The 21686-nt window shown below is 41.4% G+C and overlaps 2 protein-coding genes across 3 annotated transcripts in view; one reads left to right on the plus strand and one right to left on the minus strand.

Moving 5' to 3' along the window:
- Positions 1–12089, plus strand: part of dmxl2 (Dmx-like 2) — a 40970-nt gene extending 28881 nt beyond the window's left edge. The window contains exons 39-54 of one of the 2 annotated variants that reach the window (XM_030758819.1): positions 1310–1500; positions 1604–1737; positions 1827–1912; positions 2104–2305; positions 2804–2921; positions 3946–4011; positions 4875–4961; positions 5200–5321; positions 5462–5600; positions 7201–7261; positions 7426–7553; positions 7699–7776; positions 7897–7988; positions 8072–8124; positions 8224–8441; positions 10125–12089. In XM_030758819.1, coding sequence (XP_030614679.1) covers positions 1310–1500; positions 1604–1737; positions 1827–1912; positions 2104–2305; positions 2804–2921; positions 3946–4011; positions 4875–4961; positions 5200–5321; positions 5462–5600; positions 7201–7261; positions 7426–7553; positions 7699–7776; positions 7897–7988; positions 8072–8124; positions 8224–8441; positions 10125–10334 — 1985 coding nt within the window. In that variant the 3' untranslated portion in view covers positions 10335–12089. The remainder of the gene's footprint in view (positions 1–1309; positions 1501–1603; positions 1738–1826; positions 1913–2103; positions 2306–2803; positions 2922–3945; positions 4012–4874; positions 4962–5199; positions 5322–5461; positions 5601–7200; positions 7262–7425; positions 7554–7698; positions 7777–7896; positions 7989–8071; positions 8125–8223; positions 8442–10124) is intronic. The other variant, XM_030758827.1, reaches the window with a different exon arrangement.
- gldn (gliomedin) lies at positions 11307–17712 on the minus strand. The gene is made up of 10 exons (XM_030758837.1): positions 16910–17712; positions 15291–15342; positions 15188–15205; positions 14937–15035; positions 14234–14335; positions 13977–14093; positions 13640–13720; positions 13430–13555; positions 13186–13336; positions 11307–13113 (listed from the first exon to the last, which is right to left on the minus strand). Exons 1-10 carry the CDS (start codon positions 17441–17443, stop codon positions 12648–12650), a joined length of 1746 nt encoding a protein of 581 aa, XP_030614697.1. The 5' UTR covers positions 17444–17712; the 3' UTR covers positions 11307–12647.
- Positions 17713–21686: the final 3974 nt, after the last annotated feature.

A 21686-nucleotide genomic window follows, 5' to 3' on the forward strand; every position in this document is an offset into this window, starting at 1 on the left:
AAACCTGTGCTGTGGTCAGACAAATCGAAATTTGAAATTCTTTTTGGAAAATATGTCCCCTGCATCCTCCAGACTAAAGAGGAAAAGAAAAATATGAGTTTATGAGAACTGCAAACTGCTGCATTCTGTCTTTATTTACATTTTACAGAGCATCCCAACTTTTTTGGAACTGGGGTTATATTTTGAAGTAATGCAGTTATTGTATATCAGTAGTTTGTACTTGAGGTAAATACTGCATTATATTATTTTTTATTTTTATTTATATAGATAGATAGACTTATGTTAGCTCTTGTGACATCATTCATCTGTTTGTCTGTCAGTTTCTTTAGATTTATTAAAATGAAGCCTTCCCTGAGTAGCTCTCGTGTGTCAGTCTGTTGACTGAAATTGACACTGTTCATCCATATTCATCAGGCCACAGTATAACGTGCTCACATTGTATTTATGAGGGAGGAAGATAGGGGCTGGCATTTAGACGCCACATCCCTGTAGAGCCTAAGGTATCTCTGAGCAAGGCCACGGGCCTTTTGAAGACCTCCTTTAGAGGACAGGCCGTCGTAAATGCCAGCCTGTTGATAGGAATCTGTTGTTAAAATTGTCCTTTTGAGGGCTGCGGCAAACCTGCATGCATGTCACAAGCACACAGCTTTACAGAGAAGGTACATGTTGATGCCTACCTGTCACATTCTAATTAACTCATTTTAAGCTTAACATATTGTAGTTGCCGATCTCATCATGTTTGCCTCTCAAGTGCTGTGGATATGAGAAAATGCTTAGCACATGACTGCTGAACAAATTTGCCATTTGTTTGATGTGTCTTTGTGCCCACACTGAAATATTCACTTATGTAATGGACTGTGTAGTATCTGTGTGTCTAACTGCACTGTCTACTCTGGTTTGTGTCTTGTCTTGTTTTGTCTGGTGCGATGCCAGAGATAGTCATCCTGGATAATGGTGCAGGTTTGTGTATTAGCGAGTGTTTCTTGCTCTGTGCTTACATCCTGAACGTGTGTGTTTTGTGCCTTTTTATATCTCTTTTCCAAAGTGAATGAGTTTTCATTTATGACTCTGAAGTTAGGTGCAGACAGGAACCTCTTTTCTCAGGTATTCTTTGCTTTGTGTAGGATGTGGATGCAGTACTTTTCCTCTGACCTTTTTCTTTCTACCTTCTTTTGGATATAAAGTGATGCTGAGTCTCAGCTCATCTTCAGACTTTGTTTGAAACTGCAGCACACTGCAGGCCCCTGCTGATTTACCTTTTCAAAATTTTCTGTTTGAAATATATAATTTCTTCATTCTTCTGCTACAGTGGCTCCCCCTCAGCCCCCAGCAGAGGACGTGGACCGATACAGACGTAGATTCAACATGAGGATGCTGGTTCCTGGACGCCCTGTAAAGGAGACGCCTGCCACACCACCTCCTGTTCCTGCTGAGAGACCCGCCTACAGGGAGAAGTTCATTCCCCCAGAGCTGAGCATGTGGGACTATTTTGTGGCCAAAGTAAGACATTGGATGTACTGGCTACCTGAATCTTTGATTCAGCCTTGAGGTTATTAAAATTAATTTTTTTTTCTTCTCTCCACTGATCATTTCCCCCTCTCAGCCTTTCCTGCCGCTCTCAGACAGCAATGCGCTGTATGACTCAGATGAAAGCGGCGCTGAGGATGACGAAGATGATGATGACGCCTTTCTTTCTGACACACAGATGACCGAGCACTCTGACCCCAACTCTTACAGGTACAGCCAGCATTCCCTTTTTTTTTCCTGACAGATTTGCAAACTGTGGTTCATATTTAAATTTTTGTGCATATCTGTGGGTTACGTAGCTGGGTTCTGATCCGCCTGGTCATGGTGAAACTGGCTTATCACAATGTCAAGAACTTCATCCCTCTTACTGGCCTAGACTTCACAGGTACGTGCTCACCAAAACACTGATCCTAAGCACCTCCTTAAATGTAAAAGATTAAATCTTTATGAAGTTGCATAGAAATATTTTCAGAGCATTTCAACAATAATTTGAAGATATTGCATCCACAGATAAAAGCTTGATAGCGTTTTGCTTCTGACTATATAAAATATAAAATATTTGTATTTGTGTCACAGAGCTGCCAGTCACGTCCCCCCTTAGCAATGCTGTCTTGAAGACTTTAGAGAACTGGGAACAGCTTCTGTTGGAGCGAATGAATAAGTTTGATGGCCCGCCTCCCAACTACATCAACACTTACCCTACTGACCTCAGCACAGGAGGTGGCCCTGCAATACTGCGACACAAGGCTATGCTGGAGCCAGACAACACACCCTTCAAGTGAGCATTAAATCGTCTATATATAATTTTTCTCTTTGTATTCACAGCAAATAAATAGAGAAGGCCTCAGTTATAAAATACAGTTAACCAACTAGTATTTCTGCCACTGACTTACATTTGTATATCATGTAAGTTTACAGTAAGGTTAACTCACTTTCATTAAATGACATAATTGCTTATTGGTTTACCTGTTATCACAGGTTACTGTAATAACCTTAACTTAAACAGCGCATGTTGGTATTGGGTGTTTATTAAAACTGAATGCATCCTGATGCAAAAGCAAAATAATGAATCTTTAATCCATAATGGTTTTTTTTTTGTTTGTTTTTTTTTCTTGAACGTGTTCCTGCAGGTATAACAGCCTGATCCACAGGACTGAATATGATGCCTTAATCTTGTGTTCGGTCACACGGTTTAAACAATAACAAACTTTGGACTCCTTGGTAGTTTGCTGTTTGTGATCACCTCGTTTGTGTCCACATTTTTGTTTTCTTCCAGGACAAAGAACCATCAGTCCTTTCCAGCCCGACGTCTGTGGCATTTCCTGGTCAAACAGGAAGTTCTTCAGGAGACGTTGATCCGCTACATCTTCACAAAGAAAAGGAAGCAGAGCGAGGTCAGCAGACCACATTTAAAAGGAATTTTTTTTTTCTTGCATGGATTAAGTTTATAGTTTCTTTCATGATTTTTAATTATTTGAATGTCACATTAGTTAACATTCACATTGTGTTTTTTATTTTTAGATTATTTTTTTCCTCATCCTCTGAATGTAACACAGTATTGTCATGGAAACCAGGTTTTCAAAGTGGATGTGGTTACATTAGGCCCTGATAAGCTACACATAAGGACACGACATCTGTAATGAGACGTGTGTAGGCATTAAGTGACTGGCCTGGAGAAGTGTCGTGTCAGAGCAATTTTTACAAAGATAACATTTTATATGCATTTAACTTCAGCTCTTGGTAAACAGCATGTCTACAGTAGGTTACCCATAAGAATGGAAAACAGTATCCAGATGCTACATAGTCCAGATAATGTCGAGTCTTTTAATGGTCACTTGTTGCCATATCTAATTTACATGTCTGTGGGTCATTTTGAAACCCAGATCTTCAACATGGATCTAAATTCATCACTCAACTGTTTTTTTGGGGGGGTTTTTTTGTTTTTTTTTTAAAAAGCACTTAGTGAGCATTTTTATCACTATTACTATTTTTATTATCTTTGCTTTGACTCCTTGCACATGTAATCAAGTATAGGAGAGTTCACTGCCTTCTGTGATATCTGGATCTGTTCTGTGTAATGCAGTCACTTTTATGACAGACTGCTAATCCAAGCTTAGAAAAAAAAATACTCAATTCCTTTGTGCTTAGTTAAGAATTAATAACTATTTTAACTAATAGAGTAACATTATTTCAAATTCAGTTGTAACAGTCAGATCCACTGTTCATAATTCCATATCTACTGCAACATTACCTACTGAATTACTCACATTTTATCACCAAGTTTACCAGATGCTGTCAGCTTTGTTCATTTTTCTTTTAATTTCATGATTTTTTTTTTTTTCCTGTTTGTGCATGTGTTTTGTGTCGTGCTGTGTTGGTGTGTCCCGTGTCTATATTGCCTCTGTGTGTGTTGTGTAGTCTGTAGAGAACCATACGGACCGTATAAGCCCACACTGCAAAGCAGGAGCTAGCAGTTCCCGTAAGGTAGTATCATTTACTGTACCAGTCCAGGCCCTGGCTCTGTCTGTCTGTCCGTCTGTCTGTCCGTCTGGGAGAGTCATTGCAAAGCCAAGCTTGAAGGAGCAAGTGTATTAAACACTAAAAGAAATCTTGCACCAGTTGCACAGGGTTTGGTTTGCAGTTTGTTTGAGATGCCACCACACTGGGTGAAGCACTGCATGTCTCCTCTCCAGCTTGGCCTGATAGTGACTGCTCTGCCAAATTATTAATTTTTATTTATTTATTTATTTTTTGAGCATAAAATGTACTTGAAGCTCTACAGCTTAGATCTAATATCTAATCTTTTCCTCTCACTGGGACACTTACACTTATCCACTCACATAATCTCACATCCAAACCCTATCAATAACTCTTCTCCCTGTGTAGCTCACTCCTTTCTCCTTTCTAGCTGGACTGATTCTGCTGGACTCAAGAATTAAGAGAGAGATGGCACATATGTTAAACCTACTAACTTGCATGCTTACTGTCAGGGTGTGGTGGTGAGGCTTGCTAACTGTGGGGGGGTGTCAGCCCTGAAGCTCAGCAGTCAATATTTAATGATGTATGTGTACATTATCCTGTGATTAAGCCTTTCTCCTTTTTGGTGGGACTCTGTATTACTCGACCTTTACATGAAAAGCAACTTGATGGCCCAGAGTGAGTGTCCACAAAGTATAGTTATTTTCTGTCTTCATCCTACTAGGAAATAAAATTGAAGCACATTTATGAAACACAGGCTTCTTACCTTTTTAATCTTAGAACATTTTTGCTCATTGACCCCGGTGACCCCTATTTTAGCATCTCTTTCTTCAGCTTTGATGTTTTGCTTTTCTTCTTGGCTTTTCCAGGTGGAGGCTGATCTGGGCTACCCAGGAGGAAAGGCTAAAATCATCCACAAGGAGTCTGATATAATTATGGCATTTGCCATCAATAAGGTCAGTTGTGGGTATTACCGTTTGTAAAATACTGGTCGGTTCCTTGGATGCTTCCTGAAATGCTTAAGTACTTTGGTGCTAAGTACACTGTAAATGCATTGTTAGTGTCATATAGTATGAAGGTTTCTAGAAACCCTCTTTCAATTAGCAAATACATGTCAGTTGCTTTCTAGGAAGTCAGAGAAGTTAGTGCCAGGTGTTATCTCACCTTGTCCTCCATGCTTCCTTACTTTCCTAGGCTAACTCTAATGAAATAGTGTTGGCTTCCACTCATGATGTCCAAGAGGTGGATGTGTCTACTCTGGTGGCTGTCCAGCCCTACACCTGGATTGGGGATGACTTTGATAAGGAGTCCCGCAGGTCAGACTCACAGCAGATCGTAGATATAATTTCCTGTCTTTTCAAACAGTTTCTAATCTCAGCTGCACAGTCCCTGTCACCTCTCAAGATCCCTGTTAAATGATGGCTTCTGTTTTTTTTTGTTTTGTTTTGTTTTACAGCTCTGACGACGTAGACCATCGTTCTTCGCACACCAATATTGCCCAGGCTAGCTCTGTCCCCTTTGCACCACCGCAGATGCCGGTCTCTGCATCCATGCCATGGCTTGGGAGTGGTCAGACCAGTATGGGAGCCAGTGTGGTACGAGATTCTGCACTACAAATCCACGCAGTTGCTCTACAGAAATCCAGTTAAACCAGGCAGCAATACATATGCAGTGCTTAGTGATAGCCAGTAGGGGGAGATTAGGTTCTGTTTCAGAGCTCAGAGAAGCAGTAGTATGACTCTGCAGTCTTTCCATTTCATAACATTTACATTTATTTTTACAAAATGAAAACATTTAATTTAAAACTTTCATTTCTGGGCTAAAAGACAATTTACTGTATGGATTTTATTAAGCAGTATGCAGGGGTGCAGATTTTCAGGCAAAGTTAGTTTTATATTGTTATCACTGCCAAGCCATGCCGACTAAACAGCTGGCCTGCTGAGTCTGTAGATGCTGATACAGACTGGAGGTGTGTCTGCGTGGCAGTGATGGCTGCATATAAACACAGATATCAGAAGCTCTCGCAGCCGGCTGGCCAAGGTACAGATTTGCGTCAGACTAACACACAGACAGGGTTCTCCATGTCCCAGCCACGCTGATAAATGTTTAGTGTGATACACTAAGTAGGACAAGACAGAGGGTGTCATAGAGGTTCAAAAGATTATGGAAGGGGTTTTCTTAAGTGTGTGGGGGGAGGGGGGGATCTGTTAGTTCAGACATTTTATATCTGATGCATTCAGGGCTGTAACTCTAACTGTTGTCATAACAGAAGTTTTCTTAAATTGCGTAGGCTAGCTCACACGGGAATATGCAGGAATAAACCCTGGAAAAGGGTTCAGCTCGTTTACATGTGAAATACGTTGCAGACATAGTTGACGATAACAAACTGAGCAAAGTGCGGGAATTAGTTTAACTTTGAATCAGGCTCAAAGCTCTGAATACTGATGTAATCAGAAGAAATTTGATTAATGTTGGAATCAATGTGTTAATGTGCAATTCAGCACATTCACACTTAATTCTTTCAAATATGTTAAACACCTGAAGGAGTGTCATGTGTGTCTGAGAAAAGTATTTGGAAAAATGAGTTGAATCAAACTCCCGTACAGTTGTCTAGCTTACATACACATGGAAGGACATCCCATCATCCAATCAGAGTAGTACTTGGATTATTCTAAGGCCCCAGGCCCAGAGGCTGCTTGGTGGCCGCATGCCAGCTACTGGTCATTAGAGAAAAATGAGAATTCCCTAACTGGTTGGCGAGTGTTTGCTGCCAGTTACTGAGAAATCTTTTGCTTAAACCTCAGTCATTAGGGAAAAATAGGTGTTCCCCCACCAGTTGGGGAGTGGTTGTGGGAGGTTGCTTGCTGTTACTTTATGTCACATAGAAATATATGGTACTGCACCAGAAACCTCTTTGTGATCGCTTTGGTTGGTAGGAGAATGCTGTGGTCACGCATGGTTTGTATGGAAGACATGACTTGTCTGCAAACACTCGCCAACTGCTCGCTAGGCGGTACTGAAACTGTGAAGAGTGGGACAGAAACAGGAAGTGGAGACCACTCAGTTTGCCAGGGTGTCGTCAACCAGTCTCTAGGCTCATTTAACTGAGTTTTTAGATTCTTTATTTGCTTGCCTGGTGAATTAGAATTCAAGTTCATTACAAGATAAATGCATATTCCTATTAATGTCCCTCAGATTATGAAGAGGAATCTCAACAATGTCAAGAGAATGACATCCCATCCCATATATCAGTACTGTAAGTGCTCATTTGAGAGGATTTACCAGCATACATTTTTTTTTTTGACATGTATAACTAAATTATCTACTTTCTTCTACTACGAATTTATGTTATTCTTCCACCATCCCCCACCCCCCCCCTTTCTTCCCCCATTTGTATATGTGTGTGTGCCTGTGTGTCAGACATGACTGGGGCTCAGGATGGTAGCGTGAGAATGTTTGAATGGAACAGACCTCAGCAGCTCATTTGCTTCAGACAAGCAGGCAACGCTCGAGTCACCCGGCTTTATTTCAACTCCCAGGGCAATAAGGTATACACACACACACACACACACACACACACACACACACACACACACACACACACACACACACACACACAGAAAGTAGCAAAGTAGCGACTGTGTTTTATCTGTATGTTGTGATTGTTCTGATTGCTCTGAAACCTTCTTGTAGTGTGGAGTTGCTGATGGAGAGGGCTTCCTCAGTCTCTGGCAGGTTAACCAGACATCCTCCAACCCCAAACCCTACCTGGTGAGGTTATGTCCCGCCTCCTCGCCTCCTTATTTACCATCCCAGTACACACACACAGCATGAATCAAATCAATAAAATTAAAATGTTTATGATGTTTGCTCTTATTTTCCTGTTGCCAGAGTTGGCAGTGCCACACTAAGACCTGCGGTGATTTCGCTTTCATCACGTCCTCCAGTCTCATCGCCACAGCCGGACAGTCTAATGATAATAGGTCAGTATTTGGACTGCTAATCAAACACTGCTCTTTTTCTGTTTATCAACTGCCTAATATTCATTTTGGTTTGTTTTTCATAGAAATGTTTGCCTTTGGGACACTCTGGTTTCACCTAGCAATACTATGGTCCATGGTGAGAAATCTAAATGTATTCCTCTGTTAGTTTCAACAAAATGATTTTTCCCTCTAAATTCTCAAGTTAATCCGTTTTTACGTCCCACCTATCTTTCAGCTTTTCCCTGCCATGAGAACGGGGCCACTGTGCTTCAGTATGCTCCGAAACAGCAGCTGCTGATCACTGGAGGCAGAAAGGGCTTTGTGTGTGTGTTTGACATCCGCCAGCGGCAGCTGCTCCACACTTTCCAGGCCCATGACTCAGCCATCAAGGCCCTCGCATTGGATCCCTTTGAGGACTTCTTCGTCACTGGCTCTGCAGAGGGCAACATGAAGGTGACGCATGCTCTGTCTCTCACTCACTGCCTCACCAATACACGGTCACACTTACATTGTGTGCTGAGGAATAATATCCTATTCTATCCTATTTTGGCAGGGACTTTTGTGTGTGTGTGTGTGTGTGTGTGTCTGTGTGTGGGTGTGTAGAAAGATATACACATAAATATTTAGCAATAAAAGTAATAATTCTTTCTAATTGTGCCTAACTCAGTGCCATAAACAGGAGGAAATAACCCTAACACAAATCGATATTGGGTGCAGCTCTGTAGCCTTTAAACAGCTCCTTTGTCCTCAACTTTCTTTTGAACTGTTTGTCAGATTCCTTCGAAGCATTTTGGATAAATTGTTCTTTTCCTTTTGACTGTCCCAGATTCTTTAATCTTTTAATGTAAACCCAGACTGATTTGATGATGAGACCTCTGTGGGTGCCATACTGTCTGCTGCAGGAATCCTTGTTCTTCTTGTCACTAAAAATAGTTCATTATGACTTTGGCTGTACGAACACACTGTCAGACTACTGTATATTGGATATACAAATCTGGGGTTAAGGCAAAGTAGGATTTATGAGTGATAGTCAAGGCAGCAGTGTGTTAATGATGGGCATAATCGTGTGGTGCTCTGGTCTAATTTATTGTACTGAATCATTTTCAAATAATTACTTTTATTATTATTAAGTCTGCTGTCTATATTCTCACATAATTAGCTGATAAAATGAAAGCTGTCATAATTGCCAACAGACAAATGGATGTTTTCATTGTCAAAGGCCTCGGTCACACAGGCCTAGAGAAAGGTCGATGACCCGTTGGCAACCTAGGGTCGATCAAAAAATCAGTATTCCTCGACCAGTTGCTGCTTGTCACTAGTGTTAAATTGATTGCAAAGAGGGTCCTGCGCCAAAAACCTCCTTGAGATTGCTTTGGTCACCAGCAGATTCCTGTGATCACCTGTAGTTTTCATGGAAGACACCGACTTGTCTGCAGACACTCACCGTTTACACTCCAAGCTGTAGTAGTGAAACATAAAGTGCAACACAAACCAAAAATTGAGACCATGCAGCTTCAAAGTAAAAGTTGTGCCTGACCGCTGCCGCTAACACATTTTAAAAGGTGCAATTTTATTTTGAAGGCAAACGATGTCCATTTCTGTACTCTTAATAATTAGTGACAGATATTTCATAAATTATTTATCAAATACTTCAAGAAGGTCACGATAGCAGAAACAACAGCAGTCATTTTTCATTGTGGTCGTCTGAATCCTCAGAGTACATTTGTCTGCTCGGTAGCAACAACATGGAAAGGTGCTGATTGAATACAGATGTGCTATTCAACCAAGATTTTGCATCATGGACAGCATACACTGGATACAATGTATTTTGTATTGGACATGTTTCAAGCTCTGTGCCAAGGGAATAAAGGCATGTAAATCCCATGCAATGATCCCAAACTTCAAAATTTCCCATGTCTCCAAACCTAAACAGATCAGCTTTAACTGAATTACAAATGCCAAGCAAGCGGTATCTCCAGCCAAATTAAGTGTTTTTTTTTTTTTTTTTTTCAAGGCCAACTTTATAATGAAATTGAAGGGAAAAAAAAGTCTTAAATCTAACTTTTCTCCATAGAAACCCTGGAAAAGAAACTAATCTTATGTTCTGTTCTCTCTCACATGTCCCTTCATGTCCAGGTTTGGAAGCTAGCTGGCCACGGGCTCATGCACGCTTTTAGCAATGAGCATGCCAAGCAGTCCATTTTCCGCAACATTGGTGCCGGGGTCATGAAGGTGGAGACGCTACCTGGCAACCGAATTTTCACCTGTGGAGCAGACGGCACTCTAAAGATGAGGGTCCTCCCCGACCGCTACAATATCCCCAGCAGCTTAGTTGACGCCCTGTAATGCCTTTTTCAATTCTGAGGGTCCAAAGAAAGAGAGACAGAAAGGGGGGGAAAAACACTCTTAATAGTCTCACTGATGGGGGAAGAGTAAGTCAAAAGATTACCACGCTTTTGGCATCTTTCAGCATGAACGATGTTCATGAGTTTACTGTTGATCATGACATACTGTAACAGAGCTGCAAACCTTTTTGTTCTTTTTCCCCAAAGGCTGAAAACAAAGTTACAAGCAAACGGTATCGTACTTGATTTTAAAACTAGTTTTATTGTAATTTTATCAAAGAATCTCTACTCTTAGAGTGTGTCCATAGGGAAGCTATGCATGTCCTGTTCTCGTTATGCGGTGCAATCACAGGTCTATTGATAGTGCTCTGTAAAAGTGCTAAAGCAGAAATTTTAAAAGTGTGTAACTGTCGTCATTTTGTGCCCACAGCTGAAATCTCTTAGCATCTACTGTAACCAGCACTGTGGTTTGTTATTAAGTCAGTGGTTTCCAGTGTGAATCGAGTTGTTGGAATCTGCATTTTGTTTCAATGGTTTTTGCCCCCCCACCTCTTTTGCCCAGCTTTCTTAGCCCTATGAATGAGTTGATGGTGCATTGCTCCTGTCTGTATCCCCCTTTTCCACTGGCTGCCCATCACTCCCTCGGCCTATAACGGTTTGGGTTCAGCCTGCTCCAGTTTGCCCCCACCCCCCACCCCCCGTGCGTGCGTGTTCACTCTGCCGTGTCTGCCATCTGTATGTCTGCCCGCCCACCTGCCCTCAAATGCCTGTTTGTGCGGCAGACTCACTGCTAGAACATTCCTGTTTGGAAGATGATGTGTTTTGCTCCTGTGACTGTGATTTCAGTGTTTCCATCTGTCTGGTACAAAGCTACAGATCCACCCACCCACACACCCAGAGCAGAAACACAAAGGTTCACTTCTGGTTTTATCACAAAGATTTTTTTTTCCTTCCTTTTTTTTTTTTTTTTTTTTTTTTTTTAATTGAGTTGATTTTATTATTTAAATTATTTATGTTTGTGTTCATTTGGTTTACCGTTCCTTTGTGAAACCATTTAACTTATTGCCTTTTATTTTAGGAATGTAAGGGGTTTTACTGTATCTGACTGGGAGATGTGCAACAGTCTACTGTATGTAAGTCTATGTTACCTCACTAGTTGTTTTTACTGTTTCATCCATAAGGAATAGATATTTGCACTCAAATTCTGGAGACACTAAAATTTTATTTCCAATAAATAGGTTATTAAAGAGGAAACTGTTATATACAAATGAATGTCTGGCTTTATTTGGCCTACTAGTAAAACGTTTGAAATAGTTTTATTATATAAATTATATAAATATAAATATATATATGAACTATCACAACAACCTTGTACAAACATGAAGGCATTCCTTTATTTTTGGTTTGTATCATACAGTTGGATTAGTTGTAACTTTTGTTAAGTGTATGTATGGTATTTATTAAAGAGATTTGTGTTTCTCTCCCTCTCTCTGCCCTCTATGTGTACTGTATGCATCTAAGTGTTTTACCAATGGTCCCACTGGTGTCTTGTGTGTGTGTGTGTGTGTGTGTGTGTGTGTGTGTGTGTGTGTGTGTGTGTGTGTGTGTGTGTGTGCGCGCGCGCGCGCGCATGCAACAATGCAAAAGAAGCCATTATTATAGGTCGAGGCTTTTTAGGGCACATGAGCCTAAAGGTCATAGGAACAGGTCATAGTCAGTTTTATCTTTGTAAAGTGAATAAATGATTTTTATTTCATCGGGGTGATTTGGTGCTGTTTTTTTTTTTTTTTTTTTTTTTTTTTTTAAATTGTCTTCTATCCAGAGGATTAAGCAGTCAGGGGGCTGCGCTGCTTCCTTATAAATACAGTTGGATTGTGTATATGTACAGAAAGGGGGGGGGTCACTAGTACGTCTGTGTAAAAATCCATCAAAGGTGACCACCATGCAAATGCAATAAAGTCAACTTATAACACAAATCACCACAAAAGTTATGGGTTTGTTTTGAATAAACTGTCAACTGATACAGAATGATAAGTTTTCACACTGTTAGAAAATCTTACGTCTTTTTGAGAGCTTGATATAAATACAGCACTTATTTAACCAAAAATAGGTTTCCTTCAGTGACAGTTTAACAGTCAATTACAATTTAATGTGACACGAAAGTAACGGGGCAATAAATCAGTGGCACATGCAGTGTGTCGCTCTCGTGTTATCGGCTTCCTGATGCACTGAACAGCTGGTAGTCTGCAGGCATTTTGTTCTCAGTGTTTGCGGCATGGTCACGTCTGTGTGTCGTGTTTGGACAGCATGTTTTTCACTCATCAGTGATGAAGCAGACCACATAGAGCTTGATGTAGCTGTGGTCCCAAACATACAGGTGTCTGTCCTTTGGGCTGTAAGAGAGCATTGCCAGTACTCCACCAGCAGACCTCAGGTCAAAGGTCACATTGACCGGCTTTCCCTTCAGCAGATCAAACGCAAAGGTGACTCTGGTGTCCTTGGTGTCGGTGACATACAGGACGCCACAGGCAATGAAGGCGTTGCCAGCTTTGGTGCGAGGATAAGTGGTGTTTATGTAGGATGTGATGGAGAAGGTCTTCTGGTCCAGCTGGGCCACAGTGATGCTCTCGTCTACGCTGGACGCAAAGATCAGCCACAGGCCGTTCTCATCCACTGCCAACTTGAAGTAGGTCTTAGAGTTATGGAGCAGATAGGCAAGTTTGTGGTACAAAGAGTTTTCTATAGTGAGAGTCTGAAGTCTTTTGGTACTGAAGTCATATCTGTGAACACACAAGCAGCAAGCTGTTAACTGAAGGACATGGAACTGTGCATCACATGGGTTAACGGCTTACCTGGCAATGCTGGGAGTCCCAGCGACGTGATAATAGAAGGAACCATTGTGGACGGCGTGGCCGCAGCCTTGGTAGAACTTTCTGACGTCCACAGTGTCACCGCTGCTGTTCTGGAAGGAGGAAATGCTTTTATACTCCTTCACCACACGGCCTGGGGAAGAGCAAGCAGATGTTCACAGCTAGAAACTGTGAAGCTTATAAATGTAGAGACAGAGTATCTGCGCAACTTTTGTAACCAGCCTACCAGAAAAGTGTTCTGCCACCCACACTCGCTCATCGTTCAGATGAGCGGTGTCTTTCATCCATGTGCCAAATGTGGTTTCCATCTTTGTCACATTTCTGAGGTTGATCAGAGACTTAATCAGGCACTCTGAGGGAAAAAACAACAAAACCAAAGGTTTGCTCACACATCACACTGTACATGAGGACACACACAGAGTATGTGAAAACATACCGTTCTTGGCAGGCTTCTCGAGTAGTTTTGCAGTCTCTATTACAGGTGAGGTTTCATCATTTGGAACTGCGTGCAGCAGCCCTGTTAAAAACCATTTCATCCTGTTTTAGTCATGTTCACACACCGTATACTGCACAAAACAGTCTCATTACAAGGTCTGTGGACTAGCTTCTCAGGAGGGTTCAATTATATCAGACACTTTATGAGGGTCTATGAATTATTGTGAATTTGAACATTCTTCCTGAGATTTTTGATTGCGTTGAAAGATGAGGTTCTTTTGTCAGCAACTGCTTCCAATGTTAGGAATATCACCTGCAAAGCAGGACTGATCTCTCACCCAGATTATGAGCAGCTTGCAGGTGGGCTCTGTGGTGCCTTGTTCTGGGAGGCCCCTGAGGTCCAGGGGGGCCAGGAGGACCCATGGGCCCAGGAGGTCCTGGAGGACCAGGAGGACCTGTACAAATAGAGAGAATATCTAAATATTTTCTATTTAACAGCAGGTTTATTTAATCTTGCAGGTGTGGGCATTTTCTGTTCCTTTTCATCCTGTCATTTCAGATGCAGAATGATTCAAGTCAGTAAAGTTCTACTTGCCCTCAGTAATGACGTCATTGGATGGTTGGGACTTCTCTCCGGGTGGTCCGGGTTCTCCTGGCTCTCCTTTTTCTCCTGGTTCTCCTTTCTCACCTGGTGGCCCTGTGGAGAACATCATGCAAAATAGCTAAAAAATTTTATTCATAACCTCAATACACTTTGCCCCATTGTTAAAATGAATTATCCCATTGAATTGCCAGTGTGAATCATGCCATCCACTGTGGAGGAGAGCAGAGTGAAGTGGGAGAATACTGGAAGACAGTTTTCCAGTTCATTCAACTGAAGCCCAAAACCACAGAGATGAATAATACCGTCCGAGAACGCAAAAGAATGAAAGCTGTTTGAAATGCTTCACTCATTCATGAATTAAAAATAGAATCCACTTTGAATAAAATCTGCTCTCACGGTGACACATGGACAGGAAAAAGAGTGTGTGTGTGTGTGTGTGTGTGTGTGTGTGTGTGTGTGTGTGTGTGTGTGTGTGTGTGTGTGTGTGTGTGTGTGTGTGTGTGTGTGTGCCAAGGATTTTAAGCGCCTGTCTTCTTTTTTTTGCTATTTTGGTATTTTTACCTGCAGGTTATACTCAACCTTTTGACTTTTACATTGTACCAATAGTTCTATGCTAAAATGGCCATGATTGCCTGAGGCTTTAATAAAGATGGATGGTGAGTGAAAACAGAATAGAGACCCACTAACTCCTTACCTTTTCTTCCTCTTTTCCCGTCGGCCCCAGGCGGTCCATTCAGTCCAGGGATGCCATCAGTCCCATTGTATCCAGGCAAGCCATCTGCACCAGGCAAACCTAGAGTAACACAAAAAGGTTTCACCAGGGTCTGAATGAAATGTAAAAAAAAAAGGACTCAACAAGGATATGGGTCACTAAACCACAAAGGAGACATAGCCTACAGTAGGGCTAGGTTTTACATTTGGATTCAGATTTATGGGTTCACTTACCAGGTGGACCTGGAGGGCCTACAAATAAAAGTTTAGAAATGTTAAAGAATTAAAAAGTAATACTCTGGACACACAATACGTGATTTATATGAGGAAAATATACCAGCTATGCAGACTCCCTTGGTGCTGTTGCAAATGTCAATCAACACTTTGATCTGAAGTTGGAAAAAAAATGAAACAGAAAAATTGTTATGCTGTGATGCATTACATTTTAGCAGCATCCTTTATCTAAAGCTACGATGAACCATTATAAAATACTCCGTTAAAAGTAAAGGCCTGCATCATTCACCATGTCACTTAAAGGTTATCTGTGCTGATTTCAGAAACCCCACTGATGTTTATGACATCAGTGGCCATTAAGTAAGCTGCATTTAACATCTTGTTAACATGGTGCTCACACTCAGTGGGCATGAGTCAGCATCCAGGCCAGAACAGGGACATGACATATGCGTGAAACTGACTGAGCGGCATCATTTTTGGTAGATGAGAAGTGTAAAACTGTTCTTATATTCTGAGCATTAACTGCGCTACGTTTGATTCTCCAGAGCTGGCACAGTGCTGAAGCAATGCATGGAGATGAATGGCTTGTTAATGCTGAGGTTTAAGTTGCATTCCAGTTTAGCGAGACAGGCTTCACTTTATGAAACATCTCTCTGTTTTTATGTGTAGGTAGAATTTTGACTGTGATTTGAAGTGTTGCCCTGCAAGCTGCCATTAGCAAACTCCATCTCTGAGCTAACACTGACTGCTGCACACTGTTGGCACTGTAGGGAAGTGGGCAAGAGCCACTGAAACAAGGTACTCTGAAGGGAGAATAAATGTCACTGCCTTTGAATTTTGGGGGCTTGGATTTTTTGGGATTTCTGTAGTCCAAAGGCTATTGACCAGTCACGTTTGTCCAGGCTTTGGCTGCAGGCAGGTAAAGAATTCATGCTGAGAGTGAAAGGGGAACGCTTTGGTCAAAATGCAGTCTCGAAACCTGATCTGCCATCGTCACGTGGTGGAATTCGTGGCCCTAACATTGTTCATTATCCATTATCTTTAAATCCACTGGCTACACATCAACCCCCGAAACCTTTGTCGTTACCCCCTGAGGCATCAGATGATAGTTAATGGCTTTCCCAGATTGTTTACAGAGAAATAAGAAATAAGTTATTGGCAACTAATAAAGTCTTTTCTTTTTTTAAAGTTACATTAAAATTCATTACACAGCAAAAAAAAAATACTTTGGTTCACATTCTTTGATATAGTGCTTTAAGTTATTATGTAAAAAAGTGTCCACTGAAGAATGCTTAAGATATATTATTATTATTATTATTATTATTATTATTATTATTACATGAAACAGACGTTTACTTTGTGGCAGTGAATACAGTAATTCATATTTAATAAGCTGAGCTTGATTTGAATGCAGACTCTCGTTATGGAAAATAATTATAGTTTTCCTCAGAGATGTAGTGGAGTAATATAAATTATAAAAATTATACAAAATTAAAATGCATGTGTCGTAACAAAGCCATTAGTCCACTGAACCATCAGAGCCAGCATTAGTGAGCAATCATAGAAGGAAGGAAGCAGACTGAGTGTTTATTAATGTGATGGTGTCTCTCTCTCTCTCTCTCTCTCTCTCTCTCTCTCTCTCTCTCTCTCTCTCTCTCTCTCTCTCTCTCTCTCTCTCTCTCTCTCTCTCTCTCTCTCATACCAACAAGGACATAGACTCACGGGAACCATGGAGTAAGTCATCATCATCATCATGTCGTCCTGCACTTGTGCCTTGTGGTAGTGCTGGCTGTGCCGGTACTTGTGCTTCTCATTCTTTGTCTTCTTCTCTCTTTCCTCTCCTACCTCCTGGCTGGCCTCCTGCTCACTGATCTCCTTCCCCTCCTCCTGGTGAAGCTCCTGCTGTAGCTCCTTTTCCAGTTCTTCACTCCTCTTGTTCCTTGAGTACTGGTACTGATATTGTGGATGTCCCCCCACACTCGCCCGCAGCCCTGCTGCTCCTCTAGGCACCTCCTGAAAAAACTCCACCACTGAGCTCTGCTCCACCTCCGTCAGCCGTGTCTCTGTCTGCTCCAGCCTGGCACGTTGCTGATTCTGCTGGACCAAGAGCACCAAAAGGCCTACAGAGTTCATCAGTGCCACGACACATGTCCCGTACAGCACCATCCGCTGAGGGAGCGTCATACTGGGCGTTGGAATCCACATGGTTACCACTTCACCTCCTCTCTTCTGAGGGTCAACCACTGACCTCAGCATTCAAAGAGGAATGTTGTTCCACTACAGTAGTGAATATAACAGAAAAAAAAGTCAAACAGGGCAGAGGAAGTCTCAGTTGTATGACCTAATGGAACAAGATGCTCCCAACAAAAATCCAACCATCTAAAATCAAACTAATCCAACAGACATGAAGATCTCAGCTGAAGTTTAAGTTTCTGTCCAGCTTGTATGAAATCTCCAAATAGAGTCTAGTCAGCTTCAGTGTCCGTGCTCCACCCGGGTGGTCTATCTGAAGGCAGACTGGTAAATACAGTGGTTGTTGTTCACCAAGTGGAGAAGGGGTTATGTATGCTTGTGAGTGTCTTTGAGTGTGTGTGTGTGTGTGTGTGTGTGTGTGTGTGTGTGTGTGTGTGTGTGTGTGTGTGTGTGTGTGTGTGTGTGTGCGCCCTCATACACATGCAAACCAGCGATGCAAGAGTGGGCATTACACAATCTTCCGAGCTTGTCTGGGGAGAAACCCCCGCCTGTTCAGTCACCTGATTTATATTCATCTGAACCCATTCTACTGCACTGCCGTGGGCAGACTGACAACACACACACACACACACACACACACACACACACACACACACACAAACACACATGCATGATGAACACACAAAAGCAGTCACATACATAACAACAAAGTGTGCAATACACCAGAAAAAAATGGCACAATTACATTATTATTATTATTATTATTATGATTATTATTATAGGGCACATGGCATTAAGAGAAAATACATAATGTATTACCATTATTACAGATCCACTGAGTTCTCCTTTTCCCATCTCCTGTATCCTCCCTGAATTTCTCCCCCGGCTCTCGTCCTTGTCACATCCTCGCAGCTTCCGTTCACCAGCTGCAACAATGGCCCATTTCCACTGCTTTGATTTAGAAAAGAAAGATGATGTTTAACTGAAAAATTGACAGCTCAGCAGAAAAAAAAAATCATTTCCAGGCTTTCTTCTCTGCAAAATGTAGCTGTTTCCTGTTTTGACTCACACAAAGTCATAATTAATTACACTACAGTGCGCTTTAATGAGACAGTTAATTGGCTTCTTTGGTGTTGTAGAGCAGTACTCAGTTCATGTAGCTGACCTATATGCTCTTGCAGCCATGCCATGAACCTTTTGCACACACACATACACACACACGAGGAGGTAGAGAGAGAAATCAGTCATACAACATGGATTCAGGTCCTGAGCTTGCTCTGTAGTGCGTGGGCTCCGGCCCAATTTTCTGTTATTTCTGTTATCACAGACAATAACAGAAAAGAATAAAGTGTAGTTTAAGCACGTGAGGACAAACAGGCAAAGGTGGCCAGTTGTTGGACACCTTAAAGTGCTAATGTATACACATGTGTTTGTGTAATCATTAGAACACCAAGACTTTTCTTTTCTTTCTTTTCTTTTCTTTTCTTTTCTTTTCTTTTCTTTTCTTTTCTTTTTCTTTTCTTTTCTTTTCTTTTCTTTTCTTTTCTTTTCTTTTCTTCTTTTCTTTTCTTTTCTTCTCTTCTCTTCATTCATTGTTTTTTTGAGTTCACCCAGTTGAGGCTGACAACAAAATACAGAGTGGAGCAAACGTTTGTTAACCTGGATCCTAGATCCAGAACACTCCAGGGTGTATTGCAGTGAAATTTTTGTAAAGGCTGATAAAGTGTATATTTTGACACGTCCACCTGTGGCCTTTAAATGGTCTTTTGTGGGTTTGCTTTTCTCCTTTTCCAAGCTGCAGTCTGCTGGGAACGCAGCTGTTATCTCCCTTCTTACCAGAGGTCCATGTTCATCTTCTGACTCCTGCCCAAGGACAGACAGATGGACAGTTTTCCAGCAGACTTTATCCACCCTCCCACTTCTTCTTGCTCACATGTTTAAATGTATTAGTGCTAAGCCACTGTCAGTCTGATTAAGATATCAAGTGACTGGTTAACAGTTATAACAGTAAGTTGTGTCACAGTGCCATGTGTTAAATGTTAATATTTTGACATACTGATTTACTAGACTGAATGTAACGTCTCTCATTTCATTTGGTTCGTGTGCTCATTTCTATACCAATTAAAATTGCTAAGCAGACGTTACAATAATAATTTGTCCATTATTTGAATGGCACCATTTACAAAAATCACAGACAATAACAGAAAAGAATAAAGTGTAGTTTAAGCACATGAGGACAAACAGGCAAAGCTGGACGTGCGATCACACGTAGCTGCTAGTCGTGCAGAGGCAGAGGTGGTTGGGGAAGCAAGTTCATCTTTGTAACGTTATCATATCTCATGGCCAACTCTCCAGTGCCGCTTAAACGGAATCGTGTGATAAATTCCTCAGGTTGTTCAGGCAGCATAAAGCTGATTGCCTATATGTGTGCGTCCTGCTCTCTTTTGCAGCGTGTCAAAACCATCGGTGTCTCCTTCTGTTATGTTAATGTGAAAAAGGAAGCTGCACCCTCTTCACGTCTAAGGTTTACATCAGGGCAGGATTTTAAAAAGCATTCTGGTTTTAGCAGTCTATTTAAATACACAACACACATGACTCGTCTTTACAACTTGATTTGTTTTATTCATTGAGATTTGTGGGCATTTGTTTACGGACAGCTCTCTTAAGGACTTTGGGTCATTGCAGCACCTCGATTCTTTTCTTTTTCAGATATTCTCTTGTAGATCTCTTGTTTTTCAGGGAGAACAACCCCTTCCAAACAAGCCATACTTGTTCAGTCTTTTTCCTAACTGTACTGTCATGAACTTTAACATTTAACAATCTGAAGCCTGTAGAGTCTGAGATGTAGCTCTTTTCAGTTTCTCTGAGCATTGCATGGTCTGACCTTGGGGTGAATTTGCTGGGAGGTCCACTCCTGGGAAGACTGGAAACCATCTTGAATGTTTTGCACCTGTGAATAATCTTCTCACTTGCAGAATGATGGACTTCAAATTGTTTGGAAATGCACTCACAACCCTCCCAGACTGATGGGGAGCAACAGCGCAGACCATCAAAGTTCTACACATCATACACATTCTGACATTTAATATATTTTTTTATCAGCTTTCTGTTCATTTTGTTTGTTCACTTGTGAAAAACCTCCCTAAACATGAATTAGAGACAAAGATGTGGCTGACCACACACAGGGCCCAGAGACAAGGTTACATTAACATCTGTTTTCAGGAGAAACAAGGGGATTGTCCTATGCTTAATCACGCAGAACAATCTAGGTTTACGCAACACGGGGCATCATACAGGGCATCGTTATCGAGGCAGGGGCACAGCACACAGTCAGTCATTTGAACTGTGCACATTCTTGGGCTGGAGTGTGGGCAGTGAGTGAATTCACAGAGTTCTTTATGCTGAATGAGACGATGGAACAAAGGCAGACACAAGAGCAGACAGCATGGGTTTTGTCGCAAATTTTTAGAATTTATAATACTCGCAGAGACCTGAACAAAATGGGTAATAACTGCAGATAATTTTCAATGTCCATTCATTGCATGCTGTATGATTTCCAGCATATTATCTTCATGTATTGGTCGGATAAACAAATAAACAAATGCAGTATGGTATCTGCCTTTAATAACCCTGTTATGTGTAACTGTAAGTTAAAAATCATGAGTCTTCTCTTATAATTCCTGCCTTCACTGGGCACAACATCTGCTATAAAATGTATGTTGATAATAACAGTTCACATTTTCCTTTTTCAGCCAAAGATCCAACTGAATGTTTTACAGATCTGCTGGAGAAATCTGAGAAAAATGTCAAATACTGCGAGTTGTGAATGAAAATGAAAGGAAACCAGGATTAAATGGATAATGTGTGCTTTTTTTATGCTATTTTGTGCCTAAATTCATTTATGTTAATATTATCACATGTGTGAGTGTGATGTGATGTGTAGCAGCAAATGCAGTTGAAATGCAGAATGAGCCAACAGCATTGATGTTTTCACACTCTCAAAGGCAAACTGACTCTTTTTGAAGTTTAAAGCAGGTGAAAAACGTCTCATGGACAAAATGTCAAACACAAGCTCACGCCAGCGCGCGCCCATTGAACTAGGTCCTGTAAAGCCAAGGGCACAGGCACAGACCCAATCCCTCAAGGTTGCAAGAGTATTGTTTACCTTTTTCCTCCAATGTTGTGGCTTTTGCATCACCCTGATCTGCCTTATTACCAGCTCAGACCGCCTATAAAGAGGCAGATGCCAGCATTTGGACCCTCAGGGTTAGTGCAGGCAGTTCTATGTCACCCTTCATAGGATTTG

Source organism: Archocentrus centrarchus, chromosome 3 (genome assembly GCF_007364275.1).
Source record: "Archocentrus centrarchus isolate MPI-CPG fArcCen1 chromosome 3, fArcCen1, whole genome shotgun sequence".
NCBI classification, from domain to species: Eukaryota; Metazoa; Chordata; class Actinopteri; order Cichliformes; family Cichlidae; genus Archocentrus; species Archocentrus centrarchus.

Bases quoted from the DNA above. Each gene is read 5' to 3' on its own strand.
- gldn (XM_030758837.1), bottom strand. From the start codon at position 17,443: ATGCTGAGGTCAGTGGTTGACCCTCAGAAGAGAGGAGGTGAAGTGGTA. The intron at 14,336-14,936 runs GTAAGGAGTTAG...TGTTCTCCACAG, and splicing joins CGGGAAAAGAGGAAGAAAAG to GGCCACCAGGTGAGAAAGGA. The intron at 14,094-14,233 runs GCAAGTAGAACT...CTATTTGTACAG, and splicing joins CAATGACGTCATTACTGAGG to GTCCTCCTGGTCCTCCAGGA.